This window comes from Neurospora tetraspora (genome assembly GCF_033439725.1).
Source record: "Neurospora tetraspora strain CBS 560.94 chromosome Unknown B0H65scaffold_4, whole genome shotgun sequence".
NCBI lineage: Eukaryota > Fungi > Ascomycota > Sordariomycetes > Sordariales > Sordariaceae > Neurospora > Neurospora tetraspora.
In genome coordinates, this window is record NW_026944386.1 from 480,391 (window position 1) to 496,651 (window position 16,261).

Below are 16,261 nucleotides of genomic sequence, written 5' to 3' on the forward strand. Positions count from 1 at the left end.
CCCAACCCATCCCGTCTCCCGCGCAACCGGGTTGCTCACCCGAGCCGTTTTCCCGTCCAGGCTCCACTCCCTCCGGAGACCCTAACCCTTTTTGCTCCTCCTACGGTCCCACGGTGTCCACCACCATTCCCGTTCGGGACCGGGGGCTCCAAACCCTGACCGGGATGTGCATGACAGCTCCGCCCGTAACGAAGTCCGTACGGTAACTCCCATAACAGCTCCGTACAGTCTCCATTACCGGCACTCTTCCCAGTCCCTTGTTTAAGTTTTCGATGTTCTCGGTTTCGGTTTGGGACTCTCGGCTGTTTTTTGCAACTCTCAACTGCAGCGTCATTTGGCTACAGGCGTCAGGCGTATACTACAGACGATGCGATGCGATGCGAGGCGAGGCGATGCGGGCTTCACCGCTTCGCTTGGCTTTGCTTCTACCGCACAGGAGAGTGAGGCTCGCTTACTCGGTTGTCGTCGGTTTTGGACTTCGGTTGATGGCCGGTTTTGAGAATCGGCAGATCAATACTTACGTTTAGATACCGCCAACCGCCGTTCCGTGTACGGTAGAGGTTCGTACGGCTCGGCTCCGGCATCAAACACAGGCATGCACCGAATCACACCTGCACCGGTGTCCCTCCCTCCGTCCGTCCGTCCGTCCGTCCGGAACCGGTCGTTTGTCTGTTGCCAGTTTCCAGCTGAACCTTCAGGCCCTGACTTCTGTCGACTGCCCCAAGAGGTTCTCAATCGGTAATCACTTCCCCCGAGCTTGTGAAAGTTACGAAACGTCGAAACAAACCCCTTGCAAAAACCAGTGGCCCTCGCCAATGCCACGTCGACTGCACATCCGTGGGAATCCGTCCTGCCGCCTGCGCTGTACCTAGTTCTGTAACTAACGTACTATCGACGCAGGACAAGTAGTAATTACTGCAGGAACCAGGTCTCATTTCATATTTTCCCTTTCCCTCGCTCACTCTGTCTGTTTGGTATTCACTGGCAGAACTGGGCCTCGCTTCTGCGACCTGCGTTTCCCGGTTTCTTTGGATTTGCGGATGGTCCCTTTGACTGCCATTGCTTGCTTGCCCGTCGTCCCATTTACGCTGGAAACTTTACGTAAGGCTTGCTTGCTGCTTCTTTGTTACAACAGGGAGTCAAGCTCGCAGGTACACTACATGAGGTGTACTTGGAGGTTGAAAAGTGGTCGTATTTACAATTCCAGCTCGATACCAAGCAACCGTGTAAAATTAGGAACCGCCGAAGCCGAACTTCTCCAGAGCGGTCCCAAAAGGTTCCAAAATTGGATGGACCCAATACCTGCCAAAGTGGAATGGTTGGACCCTGAACTTCCTGCGTGGAACTAACCTACAACTGCTGGAGACGCTGGAAACGACGATCAGATTGTGATGATCCTTGAGTCACTGGTACTGGAGAACAAAGTTTGGTGATGAGACTGTGAATATGACTGTAAGTGGAATATCACAAAAACTCAGAACCGAAATGTCCCGTATCCTTCCGGCTGTTATTCATCACTTTCTTCACATCGAAACCTACAGCTACTGTATGACCAAGCTGAACCGTCAAATCCACAGTCAGGGACCGACGATGGAGTTTCTCAACGTCGAGGGAACTTATGTCGGGACAGCACGGTCAAATGTGAAAACTCTTTCGGATATCGAAGCCGAAATGGATGACTGTGTTTCCTATCACGACTCAGAACTGTCTGTCTCTAACCCAAGTAACCATCAACCGGAACTGGTGAAGTTGGCTCGTAGGGTTTGACTCACGGAGACGCCGTGACCCAGATAAGATCCAGATCGGAACCCATCCCGATCACCTCAATCCCTTCGGGAGCACTTGGGCTCTGACAGGCGTACAACATCAACCTAATTATCAACGGTGAAGCCCTACCGGAAGCTGTCCCAGAGTCCGATTCTGCCCCGATCCGGTCCAGATCAGATCCAAGATTGTTTGAACATCTAGATCACCTCGTCTCGTCTCGGCTCGCCTACATACATATGCTTCGCCTTGCCTTATCAGCAATGCACCTGCATCCCGAAACAGAAGGGGGGAACCTCTGCTTGCTCTGCTCGATTCAGCTATTGGTGCAGTGCTGAATGTAGGGCTCAGGCTTGTCAAACTCTCCAAAACAGGAGACGGAGGGAGCTGAATGGATGGTATTTTTTGGTACTCGTGGTACGGTATCACCGGACGAAAATGGTAAAGACTTTCAACATTACAATCTTTCTTTCTGTTTCATTCCCCTCCTCTTCCTTTTCTCGTCTTCTCGTCGTCACGGTGGCAAGAAAAGACAAAAGTAACCCAATCTCGGTAGTCGCACCGAAACGGCGAAAAGCCTCGAAAAAATACACTAGAGGTACCATAAAACGCCCCTTCCATGATTCCCAAATTTACGCCCATGATGATGACGATGACAACGACATGACACCTCTAACCGATAACGATGATGCAATGAGCCCCGTTGTTGCCCCGTTGTTTCCAAACCCGAGCTAAAAGAATGATGAAACACTGATGAGATAAGATAAGGATAACATGGTGATAAGGGGTGCCGGGCATCTCCCGTCGTGGCAATGAGTGGCCCATCAACGACCCAGCGAGCAACGACAACTGGCCAAGAAAATACACAAAAAGAGCAGAGAAAGGTAAGTACAGAACTCAAGGAAGGACTAGAAAACATTCACCTGGATCGAAATTTTGAGAATCAATAACGAAAAAGCAACTGAAAGCGGAAGTAAAAGACCAAGGTACGGGGTCAACCGAAGAAAGGAAGAAACACCAAAGCCGAAACAAGCAACTTCAGAAGTAAAGACGATACGATTCACTTCGTTCCTTCCTCAGTAAACAATTTCATGTTCCAACTCCTTATCGTATCCACCAGTCCCTGGCGACATATCGTTTCAAGCCATCCAGTCGTTCCAAACAAATCTTTCCAGTTGACTGATCAGCATGATTGCGACTGTGATAGCTTGTCCCATCGTGCCTAGAACCGATCGGCTTGCTTGCCTGCTTTCTGGACATCCTACCATTGTCCACGGTGCTTTGCCATTCAGATGCCAGATTGTCTCCTTCCAGTGTCTCCTTCCCCTGCCTCCGCAAGTGCCTCCTTCCATCGAGCAATCTCAGCCACTTTTCCAGCTACCCGGTCAAAGTCGTCTGCGTTTCAGATAAAGAGTTGTCCTTAGTGCTCGCAGCGCTCAGTATCCAGTCCCATATTCTCGTTGCTTTCCGTCTCGTCTGGCCTTGCCTTATCGTCCCTTCTTGCATGCTGGAATGGTGACATCCCGCCACGTGTCACCCATTCAATGTGTGTGTCTGGCCAGCCCGGGCTCACCGGGCTCGCCGGGTTCGATCCAATCCAGTGATTTGAGTCAAAACGTCAGTTGAAATGCCCCGAAGGCTTGGTCAGTCTTCCCGCATTTGCCCTGCTTGTTGCGTGTGCGGGGCGTTTGATGTCGTGGTCGTAAAGATAAGAACTCATCCGCTGTCAGGTCAGTTTCGATTCCTTGATTCATTTGCTTGCGATGATCGTTCAGTGTTCTGTGTCCTTTGTAAGTTTGATCCCATCTTGTATCGAATGAGTCATCTTCTCGAATCGTTGCTGCCAAACAACGTTCATTTGTGTGTGCCTGCTTTGAGCTAGTCATGAGTGTGCAATGTAATGACCAGAGGTGCCAAACTCTAACTTGAAAGGTGCTCAGTGAAAGAGTAAGAGGTGCCAACCTCTCTCCTGTGACTGCAACGCTGATGTGATGAGAGTTGCCAAACCTTATTGTAATGAAAACAGCGCTGAAATGCAAAATGATCGAAGCAGAGGTGCCACCCTCAAGCTAAGATCCCCTACTAAAGCCCTCAGTCAACCTCTACCACTACGTGATGATACGTTCGCTACTCCAGACGGAAAACAAGACAACCAAGACAATGCGTGTGTGTGTGTGTGTTTGTGCAAAAAGGCCTCTCATTGGAACGCCCCATCTATACTTGAATGTTCTCTTCGTAGTCGGTATTTGCACAAAAAAGGTTATTCTGGTCGCTTTCATTCGCCTCCGTAACTCTGACCAGTAACCAATGCCTCCCCATCAAACGGGATGGGATCATGAGATGTAAACAATTCATACAATGCTTTGCTCCTCCATGCTAATAAAGTAAACCGCGATTTGATGCTGTTCCCTTTGCCCTTGCCGTGCTGTTTCCATGCTAACGTCTCCTTTACTGCTGCTGCTGATGATAATGATGATGTAAAAAAAGGAGTAAAATATAGACTCGAAGAAGGAAAAGAGTAGCAAAAAAAGGCAGAGAAAAAGAACCACTGCATTTCGGCACAGCTGCACTAAAGTAACAAAGCTCAGTCGCTCTCCACAACGAGCTTCTTGGCAGTGTCTGTGCTTCCCACGCTAGCATTGGTGTCCCGACGCCTCGCGCCAGTGACCAATCTTCCCATGGAGATGGGCTCCTTGGAAGTCGATGCAGGTGAAGGAGAAGAAATTGTTGGGCTCTTCTTCCGCCTAGCCATGACCAACCCTTCATCACTATCGCTGTCGTCATCATCATGATGGCTGCTGTGGTAGGCACTCTTTGCCCGCGCATGAGAGAACGGGTTGTGCTTAACAGCCGGCTTATTATTATCCGTCACACGAATGGGCACAGCAGTTGGTGTAACCTGCTCCTGCTGTTCTTCAAGCGGGAAGCCAGCCACAGGCTCCTTTGAGAAAGCTGGGGGTGTAAGAGAGTCAGATGTGTCAATGACTGATGACCGACAGACCACTCCTGGGTTGCCGAGGAACTCGCCTTCTGGGTCCGCGGACACAGAGCTGGTGCTGCTGAGCAGAGCTGGTAGAGAAGGGTCAGACTGGAAGGCTAGGATTTGCTCCACGGCGTCCTTAGTTAGATTTTGCTTCGAGCAATACTGCGGGCTTGCTGCCTCGCTAGGACTAGTCAGCGGGGACGTCAAAGCTCCCATGGACGTTGTGCTGGATGAGACGACGGATTTGATCGTGCCTCGGCGAGATTGTGCCCTGCTGAAAATGTTATCTCCGGGTGAAGGAGGGCAAGGAACAGATGCGGGTTCGGCGGCATGATACTCGTGGTTTCCTCTCAAGGTGTGATTGTCGGGATCCTGCGCTGGGGGAAGCTGTTCTCGGTTCTGAATAAGCTGGGACAGGTCCTTCGCGTTGATGAAGTCTTCGATCCGGTGTGCTGTCTGTGGGCGTTCATCGAGTTCAACCATCGGACGTTGCCTGTCGATAATGTTGCTTTCAGATTGGTGGTGGTGATGGTGGAAGATGCTGGTAGCAGGCGTAGTGGGCGGCAGGCTCTGCTCCTCCAACTGCTCTGAGACCTTTGCGAGGTCGATCGAATGCGTGATACGTGGTCTTTGGGGCATCTGAACATTGCCGGGTGCGACAGCAGTGCTGAGAGCGACCCTAGGTCCAGCCCGCTTATCGTCACTAGCGAACAACCCCCGATCAACGGAACGTGCTCGGCTAGTGTCGTCAGCGGGAGGCTTCATGTCGCGCGTCTTCCTGAGAGCGTTGCTTGGATCTTCTGGCGCGATGCCATAGAGAGGAGTAGGTGGTACGGTTTGACAGTGGTTCGGTACGAAGCCCGTGGTTGGGGTAAGGCTTAAAAAAGTGTTGGTAGCGGACCGGGCGTGGCCACGATTTCGTGATCTCATGGAAGTGCGATCGGGCACCTCGTCTCGTTCTCGCACATTAGAAAAAAACTCGCGTAGTTGACGTGTGGTCGAATGCTTGCTGACGGCCGAGGTCGAGGGCTCTGGCACGGCTGAAGCTGGTGAGCCTCCAAGTGGCGAGTGTGAAGGGCTGGCAGTGACACTCTGGGTCAACGGGTGCGACCCTGTCGAGATTTGCGAAAGATTGGAAAAGTAATCGTCGGGGCGTAAGCTTCTGCGCCGCCCGTCACGCACACCAGGGGTGGGTATGCCAACGGCGGGGCTCTCTGCCGATGAGCTGGCGGCGCTGCTCGTGGCACGTTTGCGTGAAGACACGCTCTCTGAACGGTCTCCCCTGTGCGTGAACTTGGTCACTGTCTTCTTGAAAGCCAACTTGGCCCGCTCGACAAAGGTGAGGGGCACAACGGCCTGAGTAATATCGCGTTCATCGACTTGAATTCTCCTACCTGCCGTGCGCCGAGACGGATCGGTATCATCCAGCCAGGCTATGACGTTATCAATGCCCTTAAGGACCCATGGATGCCTCTTGACGTCACGTAGGCGAATCCGCTTCTCTGGGTTCTTAATGAGCATCTTGCTGAGGAGGTCGTAGAGGTCGTTATCAATCTCTTCGTACAAAGGCTCGTCATCGTTGCGGTAAGGATCTCGGTTCACTCGTGTATACAGGGACTTTTCGTCAGGTTTGGTGGAAGGATCAACGGGGCGGAGGCGCTGTCTCGGGATGTAGACTTCTTCCGTAGCAATCTTCTTGAACATGCGCCACTCGTCCTCCGCCAGGAAGGGGATGCGGGCAAAGATCAAGCAGTAAAGAGTAACTCCTAGAGACCACACATCAATCTGCTCGGTGATCTTGGGCTGCTGGCCAGGTCGGTCGTCGTAGGTGTCGGTGTAACAGAGCTCAGGGGCAAAGAAAGCAGGGGTTCCGACCGTCTTGGCCAGCTCAAGGTCGTTATCGAAGTCGCGGGCTTCAGACTCGGAAACAGGCTCATCGGGCTCACCATCGCGGAGAGGCCGTCCAAAGTAGGAGACGCCGAAGTCGGAGATCTTGACTCGGTGATCCTTGGTGCAAAGCAGGTTGGCAGGCTTGATGTCACGGTGCACGACGCCTTCGTAGTGGAGGTACTCAAGACCGAGGACGGTGTCGCGGAAAGCTGACCTGGCCTTGTCGATTGTGAAGCAGGGTACATACGAGTAATCGTCAACGAAAGGGTCGTGCACTCTGTTGTAGTCAACCGACGACATGTGAGACAGGATGGAGTCGGCCATGCTTGGGGACCTCTTGCGGAGGCTGGGTTCATCCTCGCGGGGGGCAAACAGCGTGCCCTCAACCGCAGAATCCTGGTTGATGTGCGAGTGTCCATGGGGCGTCTCCATCTCGTCTTCGTCAATCTCGGGAACAACCGAGGCAATCGAAGCCAGGTCGGGCTCGGAAGGCTGGGGGGTGTTGGATCGGGAGATAGACTTCATCGACTGTGTCCGTGAGGGCGCGCGGGACGTCACTCTGGATGAAAGGCCAAGCCAGTCTCCGGCAAAGGACGGAATGGACGAGTCTCTGCCCAAGGACCTAGCATGGAAATCAAGATCGTCGTCATCGGCGGTACCGAACTCGAGACTCCAGAACTCGGCGTTGTTGGGGTGAGCCTGTTGCGCCACATGCGCCCGCTTGGCTTCCTTCTCCGCTTGGCGTTTTTCCATGAATCGCAGGTACTCCTCCTCTCTTGCATCCGGCAAGGCTCCCAGCTGTTCTCTCTCCTGGCGTCGGCGTTCATAAGCGCAGATGTGAGGGAGACCCTTCTTTCTCCAGACAACCTCACCCAGCTCCACGTGTTCCAGCACCATGTAGATTTTCTTGAGCTCGGGGTCGTCGATGATTTCGAGGAGGGCGACAACGTTGGGATGACGGATCTTCTTCAGGATAGCGATCTCACGCTTGCTCTTGTCCTGCGTCGACATGGCGGTAACCTTTCCGAGCCGTCTCTTCTTGGAGAACCTGGGAATAATCTTGATTGCCACATTTTCGCTGGTCTGGGTGTTGCGTGCCAGTTTGACCTTGCCATGCATGCCACGTCCAAGCTCTTCAATGATCTCGTACTGATTGATGGCCTTGCGCCCGGTCGTGTAATCGTGTTCGACATTTGCCTTGTGGGTTCTGGAAGGGTAGGATAGTGTTAGTATGGGGGAAAGGGGGCTGCAGACTAGACTGTCACAAAGATAAGACTACTTACTCGCGAACCTTGTGGCTCTGGAGCGGATGAAGATAAGGACTATGCAGGGTCGGCGCCGGAGTGGTGTTCTCGGACGATGGTTGGCCGGAGAGCGACATGTTTGAGCGGGGGATGCTCGGACTGAAGAGGCCAGGCGACGAGACCGGAGTGCTATTGGCAGTCCGGTGCGGTATTTGCGAGGCCATTGGAGGAAGGAAGGGGTGGAGTTGAGGATGCGAGGGCCGCGGATGATGTTGAGTCGGCGTCTGGGAGGACGACATCGAAGGTTGTGGTGGTTGTGTTGGTTGTTGAGGCTCCATGATTGTGGTGATGAGGGATCGGTCCAGGTCGGGAGTCGCAGTAGCTTGGGGTCGCCTTCATGCTGACGAGCGGTGGGAAGGAGATTCGGTTACTACCTCGTGGGTTGAGGCATCGATCAGGGACTAGTAGACTAGTTCGTCGTTTGTTTCGGTAGGAGGTAGGGACAGAAAGAAAGAGTCGGTGATCCGATTGACTGGGAGCGGTGCGGTGCCGTTTCGTGACTGGGTGCTGGATTCAATCGAAGAGCCACAATATCACAAGGCCATGGACGCTACCTAGTAGCGTGTGCTTTTGCGCCGGGGGGGGCTTCTCTGCTCTAGGGCACTCTTCTCCACGCTGCTGGCTTCGGTCGGCAAAAGGAGCGGATGTGAATTAGACGGGAGGAGTATAGTGGGATGCAAGTCGTTGGATCGTGGAGTCGGGATGTCGACTTGTCGAGTATGCGGTGAGAGGGAAGAGTGGAAGTTGGTAGTGTCGGTCGGGGGGGTGGTCAGGGTGGTGTTGTGGTCTAGTACTAGAAGAGACTTTGGAGAGAGAGTCGAGGAGCAATGGACAGAGGTTGAAGAATGGGTGGAGCCCCCGATGGGTCAGGCAAATGGGTCCCGGTCTGGCGAGTGGAAAACGAGTGGGAAATTCAAAAAAGGCAGGAAAGGCTTCGAAAGATAGCGTCGTATTCATGTATGGAGCGGTACGGCCTGCGCAGGTGTGGGTGCTGGGCGGCTAGTGTGGCATCCACTTTCTGGGAAAAGACCAAGGTATCAATACTGTATGGTATCGTACTTTCGAGAATGGCCTGTTCCTCTGCGGCGTCGGAGGTGGGTCTGGCGCCAGGAGTACAAAGAGAGCACGGACATGGACCAAGGAGCACGAAAGAGCATGGATGTCTTGGCGACTGACAGGGTACAAGGAGGTACTCAAAGTATTACTTTCAATACGGCGGATTACGCACACATGTTCCAGATTACAAAGGCTACTATGTACATCGGTTTCGTTTAGCATGTCCTGGCCGAGCACCCCGAGCATCAGGCTTTCCAGGCGAAAACAAGGCTTCGTTTCGCCCCTTTCGTTGAGCTATATCAAGGGCCCGTTTGGTTCATCCAGCTGTTTTTTCTTTTGTATGTGAAATCGACCCCTGCAAATCAGCAAGTTGATTCATGCAGGAAGTTGGGGGTCAGTTTGCCCATTTAACCCAGCTTGGCTGCGTTAAGAAGTATCGCGCTAAGGTAGGCGGTTCGGAAGGCCTAAGAAGGGAATTAGTGGGCCCATTTTGGCCAATTCTACTGTTTTCTATCTTCATGCGCAAGGGCATAAAGATAGAAAGAAACAGAACCAACTACGAATCACAACCCCGGTCACAACAACGCGTCTTTTAGCCCACGTCTTTGCCTAGTACAAAGCAGTGGCTTTCTAGCTGCATTTTCCGCTTTGTACCCCAAATCAGCACGTTTAAAAAACAGCTGGATAAACCAAATGGGCCCTAAGAGGGCAAACAATTGAACATGCTTTGGCCAAAGCAATTGAGCGGCGTTGCCAGCCGCAGGGAGCAGATTACGGTCTGATGCCGGCTCCAGCGGATATCAAAATGCACGAACTCTGATAAGCTTTTGTGAAAGAAATGGCACAGAAAGGCACAGACTACCTTACCAACATAAATGTCCGCTTTGTGTCTTATGTCTGTACGCCTGCGTAAAATATTGAAGCATTGTTATATGGAAATGCTATAGCTGCCACTTCCTCGCCATCGGGAATCACGCGCAGGATCGGATTCCGAGATGGCCAACCGAGTGCCGCGTCAACCGGCGACGGCAACGGCGACGACATGACCGGAGGCCAACGGGGCCTCTTTCATTTCTCTTTTGATCGGGGTGCATAGGCTGCCGACACTTTGTGTTATGGTGCAGGGGAGGCACACTGAGGAGCATGGACGGCACAAGTTGACGTCGCGCTTTCCGGGGGCAGAGACAGTCATGGCATGCACTTGCCAAGACCAACCAGGTGGGGCAGCCCTTCTGGCCTTTCCTTATCGCGACCCCTTGCTGCGGGGTTCGTGATTGGTTCGGACAGGGTTGCACGAGGTCTTGGCCAAGCCTTCCTGCTGCAATGTCACCCAAAGCATGATCTGGAGCAGTGAGAAATGTCTTAAAATGTCTTGCTCAACACCAAGCTATCTCCATTCGCAACTATCATGAACATGATGGACAGCAAGTGCCAAATTCGTGGCCCAATCTCAGCTCAGAGGATATGGAGACACTCGGACAACAAAGCCAAAACACCTCATCACGGTTCAGATAATGGAACAAGCACAAGCAAGATACTGGCAAATATCTGGCAACAACCTGTTCGCACAGTGGCAACTTGGCAAACTCAAAACCAACAGACGGGATATCCTCTCTTGGAGGCATGATTACGTTGTGATCGCCCTCGCATTTGATACCTCCGATGTCTCCATCGTGGGGTTGAACAACCCACCAGCCCGAGGGTGTAGCGTGTGTCAGAATCCAGCGTTGACGTCGATGCTTGAAAATTCCAGTTCCTTATCCTACGTCAGACTCTTATTTTCAGTTATATCCTCCAAGACTCCAACATCCTTTTCTCATGGCCTATCATCCTTTGTTCCTGCCCCTTCTCATCCCCAATCCCCAACAACATTTTCTCGGGCATCCCAAACCACCTGTCACGTCATTCCACCTTGGCCAGGCAAAACAGACTGGATCTGGTGTTTCTCATGCGCGCCAGTTCCAGATTGCGACGCCAAGCCTTCTCCTTTCCATCTGTTCCGTTCTCCTTTCGGCTTGATACATACAAGGCAATGCCAGCCTGGCAGATTTGACTTCAACCTACGAAAAGGCGACAAGTCAAAACACCCGCCAGCTTTGACGCCGTACGTTACGCAGACAACATATTTGTTTGTTACACCGTTACACAAACACGCCGAGGCCACGGCCATGACGCGCTTCATGGCTTTGGGCCTCCCGGCCTCTTCTTCGTCCGCCTCGTCTGTAGAGAAGAGACCAGGCCATGGACGCGGGATGCCATGCCCTCATCCTGAAAACAGAAACACCCCAATACACGGTTGGTAAAGATCTCTGGTCTTGTCAAGACCCAAAGACGCCGAGCCTCTCCAGAGTACATCGGAGGACAAACATCGTCAAAGTTTAAACTTTCCCTGGTCGTGCCAGGGTCCTGGTAAGGGTCCTTCGTCCATCCGGGTCGGTGCAGCCCTTCCCGTCCGTTGAAAGATAAGGAAAGTTTGATACTGTATCAAGTTTGATCATCGATATCTCCAGTCTTAACCGCGGGACGGCAGACGCCTCTATCACCTCACCTCCCTTGAAGTTCCCTCCTTGGAATTAACATGAAACATGGGAATCAACGACCGAGGATGATCCAGGTTGTTGGATTAGACTTTCAGGAAATTTCAGCTTCATGTCCACAGCGCTACAAGTGGCCTCTCCAGCTGTCAGTCAGTCCAGTCGTCTGGGTGACCACACGACAGATGCAGCGCAATGTCGGAAACTTGCAGTTTTACTTGCATTAGAATGCGCGTGCAAGTGTCGAATACGGTAGTCCGTCATTTCGCCCCAGTCCGCTGCAGTCGAGGCGTCGTGAGTTCGTACAGCAGCAGCCAAAGCTGCAAAGCAGCACCGGAAAAACGAACAGGTACCATGCCTAGCCACGAAAACCCGACAGCAGCATCTGATGCAACAGCTCGCAGCGGTGAAGGAGACGAGGGCATCGTGAGATCCCGCTCACAGGCTTAGACCTAAGACCGGACTAAGATAGTGTAGTCTGTGGAGTTGAGGCAATTCCCAGGGTCCGAGTCCAGACCTCCAAGACAGAAACGGCTTAGAACGTAACTTACGTGCGTTACCCCGGATTGCACTCACCGTCAATCATCGTCACCTACCTATCGGGCGTCAATCACGACAACAATATTCCGAACCCCGGATCTTCGCTCAGCTAACTTGCTAACTAGTATTGAACGAAAAGGCGAAAACAGAAACAAAATATTGGAAATGAAGCTAGCCTGACTCTTGCTCACCCGCGTGAAGTCTGGGAAAGTGGGCTGCCATCAAAGTCGGAAAGTTACAACTAGTAACAACCGTCCCGACGGCTCCCCATTCGCGTTTCTGATTGGTTAAGGGCACGACTAACAGCACTAACTCGGTAATAAGCACCAGCCGAGTACCAGCGGGCTAGAACGTTGGATGTTCATCGGGTTATTAAAGAGAAAGAACGCTAACATCGTCGGGATTCACGCGGGACTACGGGTCACGGGAGCCGGGGAGGGACCTGCGAGAGCTTTCTCCAGTTCCAGCTCCAGCTTGTTTGAGGTAGATGTAGGTGGTTTTAACCTTTCGCACGTGCGATCCCCACGGACGAAGTCGTTGATCATTCCGATCATCTTTTTCTTTGTTGCCCGCTCGCTCGCGAGCTCGTGGGTTGCGTTGCGTTGCGTTGCCCGCCTGTTTGGGATCACGGGATCAACTTCCCCTCTTTCCCCCAGTTCGTCCGCCAGCTAGGCCAGCCTACCACGAGCCTACCAAACCTTCGGATACCCTGTGGGCATCGAATACGGTGTGGTAGTGCCGCTTCGGGTTCTGTGAGGGAGTTGTTGGAACAAAAAAGCCCGTGATGATCTGATCTTTACTGGAGAAGGGGGGGTAAAGGATCTCGTTAGGCATCAAATCACTGTTGTCGAGGCATCAAGCAATCCAATGTCAAGGGTATCACCAACGGTATCACCGACGGACGTTCTTCTCGCCCGCCCCCGACCGAGCTTCCGAGTCGCGTGCCGGCTTCAAGCGGGCTTAACAAAGCTTTCGGAGTCGGAAGGAAATTGAGTCCCTTGCTTAAGTTAGCTTGACAACTTGTGCGATGTGTTAAACGCCAATGGAGAGAGAGCAAGAATGATGGTGTTGTCATTGCACATCTAGAACCGTCAAGGGTCCCGTCCTTCTTGGCGTTGAGAATGAGACGGAAGAATGTCGATCATGGGTACAGTATAATGCGGGGAAGTCAGGACGACCTTAACCATGCAATTCCCATCCCAATCACCCATCCATCGCCATCACCGACCGGCGTCATCATCATTGTCGCCGTCCGTCATACTTACACCATCATCGTTATTACAAACCTCAACCTCTTCCTTCTTTTTCTTTCAACCTTGGCTTCCATGCTTGCCGGCCTCTCTATCATTTTTTTTTCTCTGGTCGTCGTACTTTACGCTGTACATACCAAATTTGTACAATGTAAGGTAGCTCCGCTATAAATCAATCAAACACTCCCGTGAGTCCCGTCACTGTTAGTCAGGGCAGGTCTCGGGATTCCCCAAAGAAGATCAAACCCGAGGGCCCGAGGGAGCACCGACACCGTACCGTCGGCAAGATCAATCAAGGTTAACCGGACGGAAGACGGAATGTCGTGAGCATGCTTGCTTGGCACACGCACGCCTGGGCGGCAGGCAGGCAAGCGGACGGAAGAACAGAAGAAGGGCACAAGAGCAAAAAGAAAAACAAAATCAGGTGTCGTGTGCTTCGGCTCGGGTGGTTGCATCTCGCATGTTGTCGTCGTAGTTGGCTCGGCGGTTCTTCTTTTGCTTCAGTTCTCTCCCAAGATATTCGGGGCTGGGGCTTTGTTCACCCACCACTCATGCAACGTCTCATGAAGTGAGCAGAGGACTGGAGACGATATCATACTGTAAATGAACGAGGTCCTTCATCGCTACGACGGCCGGCCGGCCGATTTCAACGGCGTTGTTGCCTTGTCGGCGTATCACATAACAAGCAAGTAATCTCATCCCGTCTCTGTTGCTGCGATGCTACTACGCCCCTGAAGCGACCACAAGAATTAAACAGACGAGTAGCAATCTGCTCTTCTCTCTGTACCTTACTTCGTTTCTTTCGGGATTCAAGAAGAGGAAACTCCACAAACGTGCAGACGTTCGTGAGTGAGGCGTACTCGCCCGTCGTCGTTTTTTTGCTTAACTTGGATTCTTCCACTCGACACGCGATGAAAGGTGCCGCCCGGGAAGAAGTGGAAAGTTGGAATATTGCTACCGTAGCCGGCGTGTAACGTGAACGCAGGAGAACAGACAGACAGGAGAGCCAAATAGAGTTTCGTCGCAGCGTCGCTTTCAACACAGTGGAGTGAACGAACCGGCAGGCAGTGCTTCCAAACAGCAAAGTTCGCGATGCATGTGCTGTTGAATTGAATGACAATGGAATGCTCCCAGCCGTCATCGCTCCGGCCTCCTGTTCGGCGAGTGTTTCATTCGTCTACCCTTCCCTAAATAGGAAGGAAACCAAGCCCCGATATGAAAAGTAATGACATCGTTCATCGGGTGCTTGGATCAGGACTCATAGGAGGTCCCTTGGTCCCTTGCTTTCTTCGTGCTCCTTACAGCAGTCCCGAGGCGAACAAGCACAAGCACAAGCACAAGCACGACAAGACAAGAAAAGAAAAAGACTTGACTGGACTGGACTGGACTGGCCCGTCTCGTCGTGTGTCTGGGGAAGGAAGGAGGGGCCCGTTCGGAAATCACAGTCGGACAGTGAGGCAAGACAAGAGGAGGAGGGCCAGAACGTTCTGCGAAGCCTGTGAGAACGACAGAGCTGCAAGAGCTGCAAGTGACGGGAGGACAGAGAGGACAGCGGAGGACAGGGGGAGGGACAAGAACACACTAAACCTTCGGGTTCTCCCTATTGGTCGATAGAGCATGAGTGGTTGCGAGCGACGGATGGGAGGACAAAGGTTTTGTGCCGTTCAGTGATGTGCATCGTTGTTTGGCTTTGGCTGATGCCCGAAATCCATTGGGCTTTGGCTGTTTGCCCTTTGGGTTCTACCGATTCGTCGATCTGTTTTTGTTGATCATTGGAGTTGGAGTCCAGTCGGGATGAGCAGCCGACGATGAGTTTGTGTTCTGGTTCGGTTGTGTTGGGACGATGCTGACAGGAGGAGAAGGAACCCAAGGGGAAATTGCATATGCTAGTGTAATTGATTTCTTTCGATGGATGTGCCGTTGTTACACCCACTATACGCAGTAATCCTGCTTATTTTGTTAGTCTGGTTTTATAAGGTAGCGTACTGCTTCGAAAACGCGATTTTGTCAGATTTCATATTGCGCGTCCGGCCTGGTATAACCATTGACTCACTTGTTAATAGGCAAAAACTTTGCTTGGGAAGATTTCTAAGATCGAATGGGTTCGGTGAGCATTGGACATGGATTGAAAGATTCAAAGACAACAAGACCCGACTCCACGGGTTCAAGATCTGATAACGTTCCCGGTCACTGTGTTCATCAAGGGAAGCGAGGCCGTTATCGGAGAGAAAACACAGTGTGTCGTACCTTCCTACTGTATCAGCAAACTGGGCAGGAGTCCAGGAAAGATTGAACAACCAACAGAACACTGATTCTTTCACGGCAAGCTACTTCCAGGTACCTTTCAATACCCTGATGAAATATTGCGAAATATTGAACAGTCGTCAAGTCATTTGTGACTAAATAACCATTGATTCCTGCGTAAGCCACACTCCGGCTTGAAAAGGAAACCCGAGGCTTGTTCCGCTTACTCCTGCCATCTTCCCGTGAGCATGTTCCCTGTTAAGACGTCCATCATGATATTTTGGAGGTTGAGTGTAATTTGAATCCCATCGTCGCCTTCATCAACAACACCAAGAAGCAAGACAGTGTCATGTTATGATAAGCACACGTTGTGTTAGTGGACTGCTGTAAGGGAACCTGCAAGGCTACACACAGTGCAGCAGACTAGTGGGTCCTTTGGTCCCCTAGAATCGAACATTGGCTTGGTTAGAGGACTCACATGACCCGACCCTATTACTAAAGCTTCCTGACCTAAGTGAATCTGCTAAAACCGACTCTATATTATAAAAAATCTCTTAATTAACCCTTACCCCTTTAATAATTTACGTTGCATATAATATATATTTCTAAAATTCCCTCATAGAAAAAGATCCCTAATTGCTCGTAAAAATTCCCTTATAGAAGAATAATATAAAATAATTTTATTCGTATGCCTAA

At 51.8% G+C, this 16,261-nt stretch overlaps 4 protein-coding genes across 4 annotated transcripts; 2 read left to right on the top strand and 2 right to left on the bottom strand.

The window, feature by feature from the left end:
* Nucleotides 1-178: 178 nt before the first annotated feature.
* On the top strand, nucleotides 179-629 carry B0H65DRAFT_181799 (uncharacterized protein). The gene has a single exon (XM_062821518.1). It carries the CDS (start codon nucleotides 273-275, stop codon nucleotides 525-527), a length of 255 nt encoding a protein of 84 aa, XP_062681267.1. The 5' UTR covers nucleotides 179-272; the 3' UTR covers nucleotides 528-629.
* Nucleotides 630-2,229: 1,600 nt separating this feature from the next.
* Nucleotides 2,230-2,817, bottom strand: B0H65DRAFT_181866 (uncharacterized protein). The gene has a single exon (XM_062821520.1). It carries the CDS (start codon nucleotides 2,681-2,683, stop codon nucleotides 2,357-2,359), a length of 327 nt encoding a protein of 108 aa, XP_062681268.1. The 5' UTR covers nucleotides 2,684-2,817; the 3' UTR covers nucleotides 2,230-2,356.
* Nucleotides 2,818-4,201: 1,384 nt separating this feature from the next.
* B0H65DRAFT_572860 (uncharacterized protein) lies at nucleotides 4,202-8,219 on the bottom strand (the record flags this gene model as incomplete). The annotated part of the gene is made up of 2 exons (XM_062830523.1): nucleotides 4,202-7,844; nucleotides 7,921-8,219. 2 exons carry the CDS (start codon nucleotides 8,217-8,219, stop codon nucleotides 4,349-4,351), a joined length of 3,795 nt encoding a protein of 1,264 aa, XP_062681269.1. The 3' UTR covers nucleotides 4,202-4,348.
* Nucleotides 8,220-10,390: 2,171 nt separating this feature from the next.
* B0H65DRAFT_181888 (uncharacterized protein) lies at nucleotides 10,391-12,340 on the top strand. Its single transcript, XM_062821521.1, has 2 exons — nucleotides 10,391-11,292; nucleotides 12,211-12,340. Exons 1-2 carry the CDS (start codon nucleotides 10,512-10,514, stop codon nucleotides 12,249-12,251), a joined length of 822 nt encoding a protein of 273 aa, XP_062681270.1. The 5' UTR covers nucleotides 10,391-10,511; the 3' UTR covers nucleotides 12,252-12,340.
* Nucleotides 12,341-16,261: the final 3,921 nt, after the last annotated feature.